The sequence below is a fragment of the Equus przewalskii genome, chromosome 28, assembly GCF_037783145.1.
Source record: "Equus przewalskii isolate Varuska chromosome 28, EquPr2, whole genome shotgun sequence".
Taxonomy (NCBI): domain Eukaryota; kingdom Metazoa; phylum Chordata; class Mammalia; order Perissodactyla; family Equidae; genus Equus; species Equus przewalskii.
This window is the reverse complement of record NC_091858.1, coordinates 25070014-25089918: the sequence shown is the minus strand read 5'-3', so window position 1 is coordinate 25089918 and position 19905 is coordinate 25070014. Positions and strand designations below refer to the sequence as shown.

At 37.3% G+C, this 19905-nt stretch overlaps 1 protein-coding gene across 1 annotated transcript in view; it reads left to right on the top strand.

The window, feature by feature from the left end:
- The first annotated feature begins 38 nt into the window (after nucleotides 1-38).
- TRAPPC11 (trafficking protein particle complex subunit 11) overlaps nucleotides 39-19905 on the top strand; it is a 46341-nt gene continuing 26474 nt past the window's right edge. Inside the window, exons 1-15 of the mRNA XM_070598222.1 lie at nucleotides 39-387; nucleotides 2809-3033; nucleotides 5262-5431; nucleotides 6098-6168; nucleotides 6983-7097; nucleotides 11194-11293; nucleotides 11650-11723; nucleotides 13497-13593; nucleotides 15234-15367; nucleotides 16016-16163; nucleotides 18070-18163; nucleotides 18890-18969; nucleotides 19072-19150; nucleotides 19229-19283; nucleotides 19627-19772. Coding sequence (XP_070454323.1) covers nucleotides 2830-3033; nucleotides 5262-5431; nucleotides 6098-6168; nucleotides 6983-7097; nucleotides 11194-11293; nucleotides 11650-11723; nucleotides 13497-13593; nucleotides 15234-15367; nucleotides 16016-16163; nucleotides 18070-18163; nucleotides 18890-18969; nucleotides 19072-19150; nucleotides 19229-19283; nucleotides 19627-19772 — 1567 coding nt within the window. The 5' untranslated portion in view covers nucleotides 39-387; nucleotides 2809-2829. The remainder of the gene's footprint in view (nucleotides 388-2808; nucleotides 3034-5261; nucleotides 5432-6097; nucleotides 6169-6982; nucleotides 7098-11193; nucleotides 11294-11649; nucleotides 11724-13496; nucleotides 13594-15233; nucleotides 15368-16015; nucleotides 16164-18069; nucleotides 18164-18889; nucleotides 18970-19071; nucleotides 19151-19228; nucleotides 19284-19626; nucleotides 19773-19905) is intronic.

Sequence of the window (19905 nt, the reverse complement as noted above, 5' to 3'; positions counted from 1 at the left end):
GGGGCGCCGGCGCGTCTGGGGAGAGGCGGGGCGGCCGCGGCAGAGGCTCCGCCTCCTCCCGCTCCTCGCTTCTCCTATTGGCTCCTTCCCTCTCCGCCCCTGGCTCCTCCTCCTCTAGGAAATGCAGCGTCTTCCTGACGTTTTGCGGAGCCGCGTAAAGTTCCGAGACAGCGATTGGTGTAGCGCGCTGTCACTCAGGCGCAGAAAGTGCTTCCTGTGCGTGCCGCAGGTGGGCTCGGGGAAGTCTCGCTGGTTGGAACCCGCTCTGGGGCGGTGGCGGTGGGGACGGCCTCAGCGTTCTGTGACAGCCCTGCCTGCTTCCCCTCGTCCTCTCCCGGCTTGCGGCGACCGGCCACAGCTGCAGCCGGCCCGGGGCGTGCGGCCTGGGTGAGTGCAGGCCCGGAAAGCTGCGGGGCCAGGCGAGACCGCCGGGGGAGAGAGCTAGCTCCTAACAATGCCGGCGTGGGGGGGCCTGCCTTTTTCTTCAGTGTCAGCGGGTGCAATCCTGGCTTTTCTCTTTTAGCCCCTAAAGGAAAAGATGCACGTATTTCTAGGGCCTCTAGGTTTAAAAGGGGAGGGGGAGGAGGATAGCGTCTGCCTTTAGGGCTGCAGCGTTGTTTCTCAGCCCTTCCTCGTTGGAGCTACCATCTCGGAATACTGCGACCACTTTTCCTAAATCAGGTTATCGCTTCGCATCCTCAACATCTGCTTTTTTTTTTTTTTTCACCGAACTGTCATTCCTCTTTTGATCGTCTTGTAGTCGAACTTCTCTGAATCTCATCCTTGGTGGCCTTGTGTCCTGCACCGTGAACTTCCGTTAATTAAAAGTTAGTGACCGCATTTTTTACCTGTCACTTTGATGAGGTCAGCTTTCTTTGCGGTGTGTCATCCTTCCCGAGTCTTCCTTGTTAGCTTCCACGCCAGCCTCCAGATTGCATCCCTTGCACTACATGATCTCCCATCCGGAGTGTTCACTCACAGCTTCTGCACCTCCTCCCACGTCGTGGGATGGTTAGTTGCTTCCTTGGCTTCTTCCAAGAGATCTGGAAATTTCTCCTCCAGGCTGTCCTGGAGATCCGCACAGCCTCTCCATCTATCCTTGGCCCATGTTCTTCTCATTCCCATCCTTTTGGTATAGAATAAGCACGACCGTTTCAAGTGCCAAAGCTTTTAAGGTAGAATGTGGTAAGAATTTCTGGTACAACTTTCACATAGTAATTTTTTGGGTCAGAATTAAGGTCGTTTAGAGCTGTGCTGTCCAGTATGGTAGCCGCTAGCCGTATGTGGCTGTTGAGCATTTAAAATAGGCTGCCCAAATTGAAATGTGTTGTGAGTGTACCATACACACCAGATTTTGAAGACTTAGTACAAAAAAAATGTGTAATATCTTGGTCACTTTTATATTAATGTTGAAATATTTGGGGCATATTGGTTAAATAGAATATTATTAAAATTAATTCCACCTGCTTTGTATTTTTTTAATGTGACTGCTAGAAAATTTTGAATTATTTATGTGGTTCATATTATATTTCTCTTGGACAAAACTGTGATTTAGAGCTTTGTAAGTCATTTCTAGTTCCCCTTAGTTCCACTGCATATTCAAAGACCCAGCTAATTCTCTTGAGCCACTGGGGTTATTAAGAGAAATGGACCTCTAGGGCTATGATCTAGACTTTTTGGTTTCAAGCAAAGGTAGCCATATTGTGTTTTGACCATCTCTTTTTTATTTTCACTCGAAAATTCTCTAGAGCTAAATTATTTCTTCCTCTAAACATACAGTCCTCTGCCCTCGTAGCTTCATCCTCTCCTAAAAATGTTGGTTTCAATAATTCTAAAACTTCTCTCTATTGTAGACATTTATCATTTCTGGTCAGCTTTCCAATCACGTATTCAGTACCAGTTATTCCTTCAGTACTAAAATGTGAGAAACCTAATCGTCTTTGTCAAATTAACCTTTCAGTTACAAATATTTGGTTATCAAGTCGTGGCGTATGTGTGCCTAACTTTTCACACAAATTGTATTTGAGGCCTGTGAAATATGCTAGTGAAGATCAGCTTTTAAAAGAACCTCATGATACATGTTTTGGGAAATGAGAAATTATTTTGAAAATATAATGATAATTTTTTTTGGAATAAACACATTTTTATATAATTGCTTTTCTGAAGTTCGTGCATACTTGGGTTTATTATAGACTGATTCTCAGCTAAAGGACACAATAGAAACCTGTCTTCCTAGAGGTTTCCATTCATTATTAGATAGATTTTCCTTTAAATAGTACATTTTATATTAATTGTGGGGAAATGAGAAAACATAGCTATTCAGATAATTAGAATGTTATTTTAGTAATATCCTAGGAATTTAGAAATTAGATGTTAGCAATTATAAAGAAATTAGAGATACTTGTACTTTGTTTTATGTGTGAGTCAATAATTATTTTTCTTTATAGCTGAAAATAGGTCATGAGGCCTATTTTAATTTGATCACCTTCCTGCTTTTTTGTTCTGCTCATCCCAGAGTTCTGTGTGCGTTTTGAGATGTTACTGAAAATACTGATTTGTTTTAAAGTAGACTGCAACCTTTGTAATATGAAACATTTTTAAAAAATATAGTACCGATAGCTATTAAATTTTAATAGGTCAATTTAGGAATTAAAGTTTTCCCTTTTGCTGTCTTCTTTTGTATTTGCTCAAAAGTTTGCAAAGTCTTTTGCCTTTTTGTAATGTTTTTTAAATGGTGGAGCTTCATATATTAGATATGGATATGGGCTTTTAAAAAATTAATTATGACTATTAACATTTGTATTGCAGATTTTTTGAGACGCCTCGGACATGAGCCCCACACAGTGGGACTTCCCTGTGGAATTATGTTGTCGGCCTATGGCTTTTGTTACTCTTACGGGCCTGGACGTAGTTTATAATGCTGTCCATCGAGCCGTCTGGGATGCTTTCTGTGCCAATCGGAGGGCTGATCGGGTACCAATTTCTTTCAAGGTGCTCCCAGGAGACCATGAGTATCCCAAATGTAGACCCAAGGTAATCACGTTATGATCGCATAGGGGCTCTCCTCTCTCTCTCTCCCTCTGTGTGTGTATATCTTGGTTTTTTTTGAGGAAGATTAGCCTTGAGCTAACTACTGCCAATCCTCCTCTTTTTGCTGAGGAAGCCTGGCCCTGAGCTAACATCTGTGCCCGTCTTCCTCTACTTTATATGTGGGATGCCTGCCACAGCATGGCTTGATAAGCAGTACGTGGGTCCACACCCGGGATCCAAGCTGGCGAACCCCGGGCCACCGAAGAACATGTGAATTTAACTGCTGCGCCACCAGAGCAGCCCCTGTATATCTTTTTTATTCTTATTGTCTGTGCTAGAAAACCCCTGAGTTTATCAAGGCAATGGTTACAGTGATGTATAAAGAAAACCCTAGGCTTTTTCCTGTATGGAATACCCTACAGGTATCTTTAATAATAGTTGTTATTTAACTTTCTATCCTATGAGCCTAGGTTTTTCTTTTTGCATTTCTTTAAAATACCCCAACTCTCTGTAAAGACCTCTTTAGAAAGAAGGTCTCACTTCCCCATTCATCATTACCAGTATCCTTATAGAATCCGTGGTCTTTACAGTTTGGTTCAATTTCACACACGTATTTTGCTTTGTGTTAGGTCCCTGAAACTAAGCAATAGGCTGGTGATAGAAATTTAAATAAGACATGCTCTCTGTCCTTGGGGAGTTCTACATATCAGAGTGGAATAAGAAAAGGTATTAAGTTCAAAACTGACTTTTAGGGTGAACATCATTGTAGAGACTCTGATTTACCTAGAAAAATGATAATTATAATGATGATGATATTAATAATAGCTGCTAATATGTATGTAGTTCTATGTCGGTTTACTTTTTTAAGAAAGTTATGTATGGTGGTTAATTTGTTATTTATCATAATCTTGCGAGGTTGGTCTGAAAGTCAGTTAAGAAGACATGTTGATTGAAATAAACTGCCCACCCACCTTTTTTTTTCTTTCCCTGCCCTAGAGCAGTGTTTTTGAGACTCATCTCTGGACCATGTATGTCATCCTCACCTGGAGTGTTTATTGCAAATGTAAATGCCAGGCCTCCTCAGTTAGGCTCTACGAGGTGGGCCCTGTGAACTTGGTCACCAGCTGATGCTTGTGTGTTGAGAACCACACACTGGAGATGGTTGCATATACCCCGCTGTAGAAGCTGTGAGCTCTCTCTGAAATTGTGCAAGATATAGCATTCCTGGCCCTTACGCATATTTTTAATGTGGTGTTTGTGTCCTGGAAGGCTTGTGGCCCGGCAGAGCTCATCCCCTTTCTCCTTGATGAATTCTCCAATTCAGGAGCTTTTCATTTTCCTGTTCCTGGTTCCTTCCAGAGTCCTCAAGATTTTTGTGTCAGGATTCCTTACTATCCTTGTCCTTCCTCACTTGAGGTAGACGTTGGCCCAACATGAGCTGAAGTAGTATGAGTCAGTACAGGTGCTTTGGAAGTAATTTGAGATTTCCACTGGGTTCTTCAGGGGAGATGCATGTACCACATCCCCTTCCCGTGATGTGACACTTAGTGCTGACCCCTGGTGACTGCTGTTATGCTTCTATATTTAAGAATTGTCAGGCCGGCCCTGTGGCCTAGCGGTTAAGTTTGGCATGCTCCGCTTCGACAGCCTGGGTCTGCAGGTTGGGATCCCAGGCATGGACTTAGACTACTCGTCAGCCATGCTGTGGTGGTATCCCACGTACCAAATAGAGGAAGATTGGCAGAGATGTTAGCTCAGGGCTAATCTTCCTCAGCAAAAAAAACCCCACCATTTTTTCTTTCATCCACAAGTAAGGTGAAATGCCATCCTGGCAGTATACATTTCAAACAAATGAAGCCATATTGGGTTTTAGATTTTATTTGAGTGGCTTTTACAATAACAGAAACTGGAATGGTGAGGACTATCAGTAGAATTTACCTGGAAAAGGGCTGTTTACTTCCAGGGTATTTGAGAGCCTTGCCATCATTAGAAATGCTTTGGCTTTGGTCGTTCTTTAAATGGAAGTTGTAGTGGCTCTAGGGTTGAGATTCTACCTCACATACTTGCTGTCTCGTTTGATCTCTGTAAGCCTGAATGTCCTCATCTTAAAAATGTGTCATATGTGTATTGCGTGAGATAAATGCATTTAAAGTGCCTGTCCCTCAATAACAGATGGTTTCTGCTGCTGTTCTTATCAAATAACTCTTTTCCCCGTTTGCCAATGTTTGCAGAGAACGTCATATGAGTGGTACATTCCTAAAGGCATCTTAAAGACGGGTTGGATGAATAAACATCTGAATCTGGTGCCAGCCCTGGTGGTCGTGTTCTATGAGCTGGACTGGGATGAGCCTCAGTGGAAAGAAAAGCAGTCCGAGTGCGCTACCAGAGTGGAAATAGTCAGGTATGGGCTCTCCACTCATCAGACTGACCGGGGAGGTTGCACATGTCTGCTGCTTACTAACATTTTTGAAGGCGTCTATGTCCTGTTTAGACTGCATTGGTCATTTGGGGATTGCTGACCTCCAGGGAAACTTGTTCACTTCCTAACAGGTAGCATTAGTATTAGCTTATGTAGTGCTAAGGTATGTGAAGAAATTTAGAAGACAGATTAGTCCAAATTTCCAAGTGCCTTTTCTTGCATTTATGGTATGTTTTTGGAGGTGTAGTAATTTTCTCCTTACTCTCATGAACCTCTTGCTTTATCACCACTTCAGTTTTGAAATACTTCATTCTTTTGGATCACTGCTCTGTAACGTACCACTGTAAAGAAGTAAGTTGTGTTGTAACTCTTACGTAAAGCTATAGATTAAACTTTGCTTTTAACGCAGATGTTGTAAGGATTAGAAGCTTGATGTGAGATTATACTTCTAAAATTTAAATCATTGTGGCATGTATGTTTCTTTGTATGCAGGAAAAGATTTCCTTTAATCTTGGGGTTTTTTAGTTGAAATTTGTCTTTCTTTGATTGAATTATTGAGCTTGAATTTAAGTAAAGTCCCGAATACATTTTTTTAAGTTAAAACAATTTAATTATTTAATTAATTTCATTATTCTTTTTCCATTGCAGGCAAAGTTTACAAGGGAGAAACACAAAAGTTGCAGTGGTTCTGATTCAGAAGAAAACGCCTTTGCCGCCAGGTATCAAAAGGTTGATTAATGATGAATTAATTACTTTATACTTCCAATTCTGTTATCAGGAGGCATAGTTTTTAATGGTAAAATCTTTTATGCGTTTTCAGTTATGGGAAAGATGGTTTTTTAACTTTAAAAAGTACCGATAATGCATGCATAAATGCTTACTGTAAAAAATTAAAAATTGTAAGGAGTGCAAATCTTGTTAAATTTTCCTTCCCAGGTTCTACTTACTTCACCATGTAGGCACATAGCAATTGACAAAACAGTTACTCACTTCATTTTTTAAAAAGGAATGTTATTTGCTTATTGGAGATTTATTTGAAATTATATTCCTTACATAGTATTTATTTCTTAATTTGCAGTAGGGCAAAGGAAAATACTATAGGATTTCTAATTTTCTTTAAGAGAAGATCTTAGTTTCAAATGCTTATTTCTTCTACCTTCTCAGACTTTGAGAGGCCAAAATATTTTTTTTTTCTATGTTGAAACATCCTAGTTTGGAAACCACTTTTGTGTATTATTGCTTCCATTTTTAGTTATGGTTTTTGAAATAGTTATGTGGTGTATCTGTTGGCATTACTTGGCCTGTCTATCTTGGCTCAGTAGGAAATTCCACAGTGTTTTCCTAATGGATATGTACTGTGTAGCTTCTAAGAACCCCGTAGAACTCCCAAGGACACCTGGGGTCCTACTTGTATGGGGAAAAGTGGTTTGGGGTTTTATTCTTAATTACATTGTTCGCATTTGGGGAAGCATTCACTTAGAGAAATACATTAATTATTTTATTTCTCTTCATCTTTGTGGGGTTTGGCGACAGGAGAAGATGTCATTGCTTCAGAAAGGGCTGCAGCTTTATGCAATGCGTGCGAACTCTCAGGAAAGTCTTTGTTTGTGCTGCCCCACACTGACCACCTTGTGGGTTATATTATAAGGTAAATAAAGGTCTTCAAAAAAATTTTTTTAAATTGTTCATTAAGAATTGAGAAACTGGTAACCTAGACCTATTTGTTAAAAAAAGAAAGTACATGTTCATGGGAAAAAAATTAAATGGTACAGAGGATGTAAGGTAAGAATAAAAGTCCTCTTTGTCAACTCCTTAACCTTCTCCAAGTCCTTGAGGTAGCCACTATCAACAATTCGTTTGCTTCCTAAAAATGTCTTTTTATCTAAAAATAAATGTAATCATACAACATGTACTGAACTGCCACTTGGCATTACCTCATTGACACAATATGGACATCTAGGTCAACTTCATTTTTTAAAAAATTCTTCCGTGTTTTTCCATTGTGCTTTTCAGTAACTCCCCCGTGTCCTTTTGTGACATACTGGTCCTTTTATATGACAGCGGCTCCATTTCTGGCCTCTATTTTGCTCCCCTTTTGATATGTTGATGTATATATTTAAATAATTTTTAAGAAGCATCTGAGGCCCACCATACCTTAGATATCTTTGCAAAGCCTTTGTATATAAGGAATGTTACGTGAGGACACAACATTATCTCACAAAATATGTGACCATTATCCATTGTTTTCTAGCATTTAGTATTGCAGAGGAGTTTCATAGTATTAAATTAATGGCTAGGATGTATTTAGATGTGAATATTTTCATTGATCTTAACTATAAAATGGTTTTCCTTTTCATTCTGCGTGTGTCCTTCTTAAACTCAAGAACAGTTCAGTTTATCTTTGATTATTGCTTCTCTGGCATCTGTTCCTGTCTCTCAGAAGCAAACTAGTGAAAATGAAGTACTACAGGAAGTTTTAGGGCGTTCTCATTGCTATCTAAGTGACAGGGCTTCTAAGAAAGAGAATAAATTCAGAAGGAGAAAGCATGAAAAGGCAACAGAGTCAGATGAGAAGATGAGCTGCAAGAAAAGTTAGCAAAATAAATCTGCACACTGGAAACAAGAAAGTCAGGTCAGTAGTGCTAAGGATAAAGTGGAAGTGGAAGGCAGAGGAAAGGGGTCCTGAGTTTGACTTTTAAATGCGAGTGTGTGACCCTGAGAGGCACAGAGAGGAGAGGGGCGTTTCCAGAGGGCTGGCAGCACATGCCGACTGCTGGTTCTTCCCCCGAGGCTTGTCCCAGGCTCCCCACTGGCCTTTCAGTACCTCTCTGTGCATTGGACAATTCGGCCTTGTACTTGGCACTTCAGTGTTTCCCAGTTCTCACTCTGTTCTTGTCACTGTGCTTTCATGCTCGCTCCTGCCTTCCAGCTCCCCTTTTCTGGGCTCTCTTAACTTTTAAGGCTTAGTTCACACGCAGCCTTCTTTACTTGTCCCCTGTCCTATACCTTAATCCAGTGATTCGTTACTGGGGTGAGGTCTCCCTCCAGGAAACGTTTGGTAATGCCTGGAGATGTTTATGATTGCCGCGACTGAGGCGTCCTGTGCTGGCATCTAGTGGGTAGAGGCCGGGGATGCCGCTGCACATCTGCAGTGCACAGGAAAGCCCACTCAACAGTCACCTGGTCCAAAACATCGATAGTGCGGAGCTTGACACACCCTGCCTTAGCTCTTAGCGAGGCTCAGTTCAGCTGTCGTGGCTAAGATATGCGTCTTCAGACTCTAAAAAGGGTGTCTGAGTGACGTGCTGCTGCAGCGGTAGCAGAAAATGGAGTCCACGTGATCTTTGTGTGAATTTTGCTAAGATGAATACCATGTATTTTCTGATAAACCGCTGGAGTAAGGAGCTGCTCGTAATCAAAATTTTGATCTAAAAGACCTGGTAGGATAAATTCTATTTTAAGGCAGGTCAAATAATAAATTTAAAATGCAGATGTCTCTGTGTATATTTTTATGTGTGTATATATATGTATGCATGTGTGTGTCTTGAAGTCGAATTGGTTCCTGCCTTCATGGAGGAACTAACTTAGTTGGTGAGATGGAAACATCCATGTTAAATACCCGAGCATGCGAGTGTAGGATCTGTGGTGGAGTGTGTAAGTCCTGTAGGATTTCAGAGAACGTGTGCTGGATGTGGCCCGGGCAGGCTTTAAAGAACAGGAGGGACAGCACTTGTGCTGTGAGGTTTAGGTCAGTGGGAAGGAAGTAGTAGTTATTTGGGGCAGAGGAACATCATGAAAAGAGTGTGGATATTTAAAATTCAGCTAGTTTAAATCTCTAAACGGGAAGACTGAGTTGGTTGGATTTTCTCTTGTAGGATTCAAAGTCAAACTCAAGGTCTGCTTCCCTGAGAAAGCATTCTTAATTGTTTGATGTCACCTTAAAAGTATAATTTTGGAATATCTACTAAAAGAATTGATCTTTTCACTAACCTCTTCCTATCTTGACTAAATCTGTCATTTATTCATTTATGTCCTTTTGAACTGGCTGTATGTTTTTTTCTCCAAAAAACCCACCCTCAAATAGTATAGAAGTATATGAATTAAAAAGTTAGTCTTACAACTCTTATCCTATATCCAGGGATATCTCTATAACTGTGTGATCTGTTATATTAGAAGAGAGGGAAGGATTTGGTTTGACATAACAAGTTTACAGGAAATAATGCTTGCTCTTATTTCTCTGTATTAACTAAGAGGTATTTTATCTCTGAGTGCACATCCAACTTGAAAACTAAAAGCAAGCTTATCTTTCATCTTTACTGACATAATCTAGGTTAGTAATACAGATTTCTCTGTTGAGAAGATTTTTTTTTTTTTAATCATTTAGGATAACCTATAGACATTTCTGGCTGCCATAAGATTAGACATCCCAGTCTAATTATTTTCATATTTTAAAAATTTAAAAGCTTTAGCTTTGAAAGTAGAAAATCTTAACCTGAAAAATCAAATTAAAAGTATAATACCTAGGGGCTGGCCTGGTGTGCAGTGGTTAAGTTCGCACGTTCTGGTTCGGCTGCCCAGGGTTTGCCGGTTCAGATCCCAGGTGCAGACATGCCACCACTTGGCAAGCCATGCTGTGGTAGGCATCCCACATATAAAGTAGAGGAAGATGAGCACGGATGTTAGCTCAGGGCCAGTCTTCCTCAGCAAAAAGAGAAGGATTGGCAGCAGATGTTAGCTCAGGACTAATCTTCCTCAAAAAAAAAAAGAAAAAGAAAAAAATACAATACCTAATTTAAAAGTTTTTGACTTATCCATTGTTTTTTTCCTTTTTTTTTCACGTGTTTTCCTTAGATGTGTTTAAACCCTTTGAATACAATTTCAAAATTCTGTTTTGTTCTGAGGAGGAAAAACCTTGAAGTTCAACCCTTACCTGACTATGAATTCAGCTTTTTTTCCTGCCCTAGGCAGATATTTCGGATATGTACTTCATTTCACAAAAGGAGCTTTCAGTTGCTTACCCATCTCTGGTCAGATTTTCTTTGTTCTTATGTAGTCTCAAAGTTATGGCAGGAAGCAGACTTAAACCAGTTCTCATTTTTGGTCCTTTTCCCATTAATTTTCTTATCCTTTAAACTCTAAATTAAAACCACAAAAAGTAGTCAAATCTAATTGATTGGATATCTGTTTCTTTCAGACTTCTTATAAAATTATAAAATAATAGAGGTGGGGGCTGGCCCCATGGCTGAGTGGTTAAGTTTGCGTGCTCCACTTCGGCGGCCCAGGGTTTCGCTGGTTCGTATCCTGGGCACAGACTGGCACCGCTCGTTAGGCCACGCTGAGGCGGTGACCCACATGCCACAACTAGAAGGACCCACAGCTAAAATACACAACTATGTACTGGGGGATTTTGGGGAGAAAAAGGGGAAAAAATCTTTAAAACAAAACAATAATAGAGGAGGAAGTAATATAGAGACTACCTAGTTTTTACAAATTACAAAAAAGATTTTTATCAGTTATTTCTTGGATTGTAAATAATTGGAAATGGCTCTTGGGAGGTCTTACGTTTAGATTTTTAATCTGGAAATTCAGGTTATATTTTGCTTCCGTTTTTAGCTTAATCATGAAGTGAACTAGACCTTATCTCTGTTGGCATTTTACTTTCAGGTCTTACAAATAAGATTCTTGAAAACAGTTTGGTTTAAAATAACTTCAGTGTTTGAATGTTGGTGTTTCTTTTTTAACAGGTTAGAAAATGCCTTTTATGAACATGCACAGACTTATTACTACACTGAGATCAGAAGAGTGAAATCTCATAAGGAATTTTTGAATAAAACAACACACCAGGTACGTGTTTTTTCCTAATGAAGGAGACAATAGAAGCATTCTAGAGAGATTATTCATCATGGATTATTTTTGAGGAGATTATTAAATATCTTTCATACTTTGATGTTTTTAAAAGGCTTTTGTACTTTTAAAGTTATTTTTAAAGCTTTTAAGAACTAATCTGTCTTTGTGCTCTTTGCCCTTAAAGTTCTTAAAGATAGATACAGCCTTCTTAACTATATTTGTTTGTTGGAATAATTCTTGAACTTTAATTTTGAATATTTTCCTTCATACTTTTATGTCTCCTTTTAATAAACATTATTATAATTTTTAAGAGAATATATGTAATAATGGTGTTTTTTAAATTCTTTTTTTAGCTTTTATTTGTTAGACATCAGTTCAAGATAGCTTTCTTCAGTGAGTTGAAACAAGATACACAAAATGCTCTGAAGTAAGTTTCTAACAGTTGCCGAACTAAATTTTTTTATCTTTATGTTAACAATAATATATTAATGGCAATTTCTAAATCTCAACCAAACTTTAATTTTAAAATGTTTATGTTGCTTAGATTCAGGTATGTAATAATCACTTTAATTTGTCTAGAGGTGAATGGAATATAATATTTTGGGATTTTTAAAAAAACTTCCATTTTACTATCAGAAATAAACTTCATAGTGTCATAAAGATTTCTGGTCCAATTAAATTTCATGATCTAAAGAAACATAATATTAAAATTTTTCCCATCCTATTGACTACTACTTACTTGTATATTCAGTAAAATCCTCGTGTTAAGACTGATTTCCAAAGTTAAATATACATTAAACATTATCTAAATCAGACTATGAATGTCGTAAGGTGTGTAGTGCACTTATTCAGTTCAACTATAGTTTTATTTTTAATTTAGTTTTTTTGGTTGATAATGCCTGTCATAGCATCATTTTTCATTCAAAGGCTCTACTTAGAGCTTTGAAGAGTAGTTGCATATGTGTGGGCAGTGGTCAAGCATTTAATTCTTTTGCTTTTACTAAGCATATAACATGATCTCTTTCTGGCTTTCACTCAGCTTTTGAAGATTGACAGTGGCAGTGTAACAAGTGGGTAAAAAACTTCTATCCAGTCATGAGCCCATATAACAACGTTGTGATCAATGACAGACCGCATATATTACAGCAGTCCCCTAAGATTAGTCCCATATAGCCTAGGTGTGTAGTAGGCTGTGCCATCTAACTTTGTCCAAGTACACTCTGTGATGTTCACACAATGACAAAATTGCCTAATGCATTTCTCAGAACGTTTCCCCAGTGTTAAGCAACGCGTAACTGTATATCCTAAAATTGAGAAGAGGCTAAGTGTACAGGGGAGAAAAATAGAGAAATAAATAAAAATAAATCTATTATTCAGAGCAATATTGCAGAAACCTCTTCTGTTTTGTTATTGAGATGTGAAGCACCAAATTATGTTCTCTAAATCTTAACAACTTCATATAATTATAGCTGGCTTTAATGTTGTTCATTTTTTATCCATGGTATTAGTTAAAACCTTCAATTCCACTTCAGTTCAAAAGTAAAACTGGAAAGAAAAATTTTACCCAGAGAAGTTAGAAGTTAGGAATTTTCTTTGGAGAAGACAGATTTTCTCATTACCTCCCATCTCTAGGGTAGGCCTCCTTCTGGGCTGCCCTTTCTCACACCATTGTCTCCATCAGCGCTAGCCACCCTGAGGACATTTCCCCTCGCCAGCCTATACCCGAGACCAGTGATACCCACTTAACTTGTAGAGATCCTTGATAGAAAAGCTGTTGACCTGTACTGTCTTGTCTTTTTTGCTAATAGAATTTCTATTTGAGAAGCTTGTAATGGTGCTTTTAAAAAATACTTATTTTTTTCAACAGAATGCTAATTTTTAATGTAATTCTGGACGATTGTCCACTTTACTTTCATTTTTGAACTTGCTTTCTATCAGTTATTAACAGATGTTAATGACAGAACAACATACATGTGATGGCTCTATTAGTGAAAAGTCATTGATTACTTCCACACATTATTAATCAATATATCATTTTCCAAGAAATCAGAGATTAATATGTATATGTTATTATTGAGCTGTCGAGTGCAAAGAAATCTTGAGTAAATATTGTCTGTTACTTCTAATAATTTTTTCTCAGGAATCTTTTCTTAAAATTAATTTATGTCATAATTAACCACCTTCCCCATGTTTATATTAGGAATTATAGGACCGCCTATAATCTGGTACATGAATTGAGAGCCCATGAAACAAATATTCTGGAAATTAAGACTATGGCAGGATTTATAAACTACAAGGTAATAGTTCCATTCCAAATAAAGAAATCTGTCCTTAAATGTTAGATTGTCTTAAAAATTTGAAAATCAAAGTTAGTTACTTGTTCTGAAAAGTGAATATTTGATTAATTATGCTCTCCTCTTTTATGTCCTGTGTCTCCAGGAGCGCCCTGGTTCTTAGGAGCCTAATTGTAATGCTTAGTTTTGAGTATGGGTCCTGAGTTCTCATTTAGAGCAGTTTTACTTTTGTAAAACTCTTTGAGGAAGGTCTTTTGTTTATTTGTAAGTGGGAGCGGGAGGGAGTGAGAAGAAAGCTGCCTTTATTATTGAATTTTAAAAGATGCAGCGTATTAGAACTATGTAAGCCGTCCTTGGTTTAATGACACAGCCATGGAAAAGGTGTATCTGTTTGCCTTAGGGGAAACTTTTAGCTGTTATTTGAGCATTTTAAGATTGTATATGGTAGAAATAGATGCCCCCAGAGCACAAGTGGGGGCTGTTTGTTTTGCATTTAATGTTGCACACTCATCTTTTAAAGATGGCTGGCACTGGGTTGGTGACGTGAAGGTGGACAGTTTAATTCGCTGTGTAAGTGTAACTGGTCCAGCTTCTACAGAGAACATGTTTGTAATGACCATACAGACTTACAGTGGATGTCCCCTTTGACCAGCTGTTCCGTTTCAGAAAATATACCTGACATATGCTCAGACTTGCAGATCACATATGTAAGGATGTTTATTGCATCTTATAATAGGAAAAGACTGGAAACAACCCAGCAGTGAGTGACTGGTTAATATAAATTACAACTCCAAACAGTGGAATTTTATATAACTGTTAAAATGAGGCAGCTTCATATATTAACATGGAATGATATCTAAGATATAATGTTAGGTGAACAAACAAGGCAGCATATTTAGTGAGACGCTATTTCTATAAAATAATAGTGTATGTATAAATGCACACACACGCTTGTCTGCGCGTAGAGTATTTCATGAGACGTACCGGGAGCTGTTGCCTCTGGAAAGGGAAATTGGACAGCTGAGGGACAGGTGGATGAGAGACTTGACTTCATATATTCCTTTGTAACTAAAAAATAAAATTAAAACTAGCAATAAGCATGTGGAAATAAATTTAGGCTTTATTTCTTCTATTTTTCCTTTTACCTTGTATTCACATGGATTGTTACTGTTTTGAAATAGCGTTTCAGACAAAAAGTTCTCAAGAATGTTTGTAATCCTTGTTTGATCTGGAGGCTGCTCTGGTCTAAGTGTGCTACAGAAAATCTTGAGCTTTCTGGAAATTCTAAAACTGAAGGTTAATCTGTCCTGTCTCAGTGCCCTGTCAGAGAGATTTTATTTTTGCCCATCTTTATGTTCTTTACTGGGTATGACAGTTTTTTGTTCTAGACTTTTGAAAAGCTTTCCGAAGGTATAGAAGAGATTCAGTATAAATTCTGAATACTTTCATTTATCAAAGGGACATAACCTCTGGTTGTAGCATAACCATTCTGATAGAGAAAATCAGTTCTATTGCAAAGAACTTCAAGAAGGAAATTCTGTAGTCTTTTTAAAGTTAGTCTCAGATTTTACATATTTTTAAATGGCTATGCCTTTTGACTTTGATTTTCCTCTTTACTGTGGGGCTGATGTTACATTTTGCAGATCTGTAGGCTGTGTTTTCAGCACAACACCCCATTAGATGCAATTGCTCAGTTCCGGAAACACGTCGACTTGTGTAAGAAAAAAATCGGAAGTGCAGAGTTGTCTTTTGAGCATGCTGCATGGATGGCTAAACAGTATGTTTTAAGTTGTACTTTTACAATGTTTTTAAAGAAATACTTGGGATATGAAGGAATGGAATTAGTCTGGATTTTGATTGTAAATTGAAGTAAGATTTTTGTCAGTAAGTAGATTTTTAATGATGTAGCATAAGCATGTTTCCAGTAATAGACGTTGATTCATATAGTTCCTTACTGGAAATCAGTTAATCATGGTACCATCTCTTTCATTCAACGTATATTTATTGAATTTCCACCATGTGTCTAGGTACAGAGAATATGGCAGTAAACAAAACAAAATTCCGTTGACATGGAACATGCTGTTTGAGACTGATGTTTAAAAATTGATAAAATGAAATTGTTCCCAGAAACGTGGGTGTATTTGAGTGGTGGGAACTGTGTTGACATCTACTTTGATGGTATGTTTATGAAGACTTGTTAGCACAGAAGAGTTGACTTAAATACAGAATTTATCTGTAATCTACACTTAGTCTGTATTGGTAGTTAAAAGAAATCCCAGCAATTTAAAGTTCATCAGTACCATTATTTTAATACAGTCTCCTGAGGTTATGGTTCCAGGGCGAATAATTATTAGAAGTGAGCTTCTTTTGCCTTCCTTTTTCTTTTTCATTCTTTTTTTTTATTTGTTGCTCTTTTTTCTTTAAGATTCCAGGCCTTTGGAGATTTATTTGATGAAGCTATTAAGTTAGGGTTGACGGCTATTCAAACTCAGAATCCTGGTTTCTATTACCAGCAGGCAGCGTACTATGCCCAGGAGCGGAAGCAGCTTGCAAAAACCCTCTGCAGCCACGAAGTAAGTTACTGACTCCTGTATTATCTGGCATTTAGGAGATTTATTAATCTTCCCTTGAAAGAAGATAAGACTGATTGGTCTCGATAATTTTTCCAAGCCTTTGAATATAATCAGTTTTTTCTTTTATATTTTCAGGAATTATGATTATTTTCAGTTTTAGCCTGAGTCCTCCATTTTCACCAGTGAATTAAGCAGAAGTTTTTTTTTGAAGAACTTTTACAATTGGCAATAAGTTAGTGCTTTAGACAGGAGAAACTTGCTGTAGAGTAAAAGCCGCAGTTTAGTCCCTGCGCACTGTGAATCCGCTCTTTTGTTTGTGTGCTGACTGCTGTGGGAGTTTGGACCCTGGAGGAACGGGCTTTGTTGTGACCCACCCGAGAGCACGCCTTTGGACTTCGTCCTCTTCCTGGGGTTTTCTTCTGTGGAAAACTCTGTGTGAGACATAGTGTTAATTGCATAGTTTCTTAAACTTGACATTTCATTTTGCCTTTCTCTTGGATAATTATTGTCAGATATCAGCTTCCTCATAAGCACCTTTAAAATAAGAACATGGTGTGTGTGTGTGTGTGTGTGTGTGTATGTGTCTCTATATAAACATTTATATTCATATAGTTATATCAGTTTATTTTCACTTAAAATCTGCAGTTTTCTTCTCCTAAGAGAGGTAAATATTATCAACAGTACTACTTTAAAAACTATTCCAAAAACAGAGTCTGCATATTAGTACTTTAAATGTATTGATTTTTTTTCCCTTAGATTGTGATATAACTAGACTATTTTCTGCCATTATTTATTTATGATTTATAACTTCATTGCATGTTTTATATTTTAAAAGTTTGGCATATTGTAGTTTGAACATGGTGTTTTAAAAGTAATTAAAACTGGGTTTTATAAGGATATGAGGAAACAGGCATTAACAAATGTCTTTGACTGGAATGTAAAATAATATTTCCTTCAAATAATAGTTTGAGAAGCCTTAAAATCACGCATATCTTTGACCCTTAATTTTATTTTCAGGAAGCCTAAGGCAGATAAGAGATCCTAAGAGATGAATACTAAGATTTATTTATAAAGTTCTGACAGATTTATTAATTGTAATATAAAATACAAATAACAAGATGAACAACTGTAGGGAATTTATTAAAATGTAGAACAGCTGGCAGCCATGAAAAATAGTATTTAGTGATATGGTGAAATGTGTAGACTATATTTACATGAAAAAGGCAGATTGAAAAATTATTCCAATTGATAATGAATAAATGTTAGCATGCAAACTCTGGAAGAATAATGTGTACATTGTTAACAGTGGTAGTAGGTTTATAGCTAATTTAAATCTTTATCTTTTTCAATTTGGATGTTTTCTGCATTTTTCACCAATGTACTTGTGTTACATTTTGGTTTTAGAGGGAAAAAGTTACAAAAAAGAAAAATAAAGCGGTGTGAATTTGTAAATTCTGGTGCCAAAAAAGTCCCTACCCCCAATACCAAGTGATAAAGAAGGAAAATAGTGTTTTCTTTTTAAAACTCCTTATAACATTATTTTCATTTGCACAAAAAGCACTTATACATATGGAATAAACATCAAGTGTAATGTGTGATATGTTTTTTCTGGTTTGTTATAGCAAAGATAAAAAGGAAATGTAAACAAGTTGGTTACTATGAAATCATTTGTCAGAATCAGTTTGATTTATTCAATTTGATTTTTATGAGATTACTTAAATATTAAACGAAACATTTTTAGTTTAACTTTTGTGAAAATTTAATTGATGTTAAAATATTCACAGCTTTGATATCTGAACGTGTGTTTGGTATTTGTATTTATGAAAACTTTTTTGTTCTATTACAGATTGAGGGAGAGTTGGTTTGTGATGGCAGCTCTTATTTAGGGTTGTGTTTTGATTTACAGGCCTCTGTAACGTATCCCAATCCTGATCCCTTAGAAACGCAGACAGGCCTTCTCGACTTTTACGGACAAAGATCATGGCGACAAGGAATACTAAGTAAATAGTTTTTCCTTCCTCGCTTTTCTCTGAACCTCAAACAGCAAAGGTTGCGATCATAGTTTTTCCATTAGCTGCAGTAGGCATAACAAACTGAGGTAAAAATGTGTGCTTTTAAACATTTTTTAATGATTTTCAGTTGTTTAGTTTTTGGAATGTTTTGTTTGTATCACTACATCTTCGAATAATTTATAATTAAACATGCAGATGTGATTAAAACATTTGGACATCTGTTGTCTTAAATGACACAATTAGGCCACTCTGGTCTATTTAAATATTTTAATTCCAGTTAACTTTAACGATTTGCCATATTTGACATTGTAAAACAGCATTAACTGGTATCACTGTGAAAACAATGTCTCTGTATCTTTTCTGTTTTTTATACATACTTAATTTGAGCAGTTTCTGTGGCACTTGAACCTGAAGCATTAAGAAATGATTGACTTTAATACCCAGGAAGTATGCTCTGTTTAGAGAATGATACTGCTCTTCAGGTGGTTGATTCCGGTCGGCAAAGAATGTTGAACTCAGTAATGTTCTTTTCAGAACAGAGACCACAGAGAAGTTTCCATGCTAATAAGGCTGTCTTGAAAATTCTAGAATGTTTAAGGATCTTAAGTACATTATATTAAGTAAAGGATTCAAGGAGTGTACATGTCCCATGTTCATGTGAAGGATTTGTATTAAATGAGCTCTTTAAAATGGGGTGCGTCTTGTCTTACGCAGGTTTTGATCTTTCTGATCCTGAAAAAGAGAAAGTGGGAATTCTTGCCATTCAGCTGAAGGAGAGAAGTGTTGTTCACTCTGTAAGTTTTTTTCCCCCGATATAAGCTATTTTTTTTACCATATTCAAGGAAAACGTGAGATTATTTTTATCGTAATGTTTCGCATTTTACCTTTTCTAACAGGAAATAATAATAACTCTTCTGAGCAATGCTGTTGCACAATTTAAGAAGTATAAATGTCCCAGAATGAAAAGTCATCTAAGTATGTATCCGTCCATGCCACAGTTTCATGCAGCTTTGAATAATTTTAAATTATGTACTTATCTTTTTTTCTTTATAGTGGTTCAAATGGGAGAGGAATATTATTATGCAAAGGATTATACCAAAGCTTTGAAGTAAGTCCTATTCACTATTTAGTTTTATAAGTATTCTGATTACCTTACAGCAAAATTAGAATAGAAATTTGTATTGAAGATTTATTATTTTCATATTTATTTCTACTTCTATTAAACTCCATTTCTGCGATTCTTTTTTCCTAGTACTATCTGCTGGTCCACTCATTTTCAAAGTCTTAGGAAACCTCAAATTTGGCTAACTGTGAAAATACCTGTTAAACTATTTCAGTAAGATTTTCTGAAGTTTAAGCAAAATGAGTAAAGCACTTCATTTTCTGCGAGAACTCTTCAGACCCTTTCTTGTGAAGCTGTGTCAGTGTGTGTCTCGTTTGTCCTCTCTGAGGTTGCTGGATTACGTGCTGTGTGATTATCGGAGCGAGGGCTGGTGGAGCCTACTCACATCCATACTGACGACGGCTCTGAAGTGCTCCTACCTCATGGCCCAGTTAAAAGATTACGTTACCTATTCCCTCGAACTCCTTGGAAGAGGTAACCTCGTGTTCTTCAGTGCACTTCTGAATCTTTAAAATTATTTAGCATCTTTAAGCTTCTTAAAACGGAAAGAATCCTTCCGTCTCAATGTTGGGGTAGTACTTTTACTATGTGGGAGGCACTTTGCCGA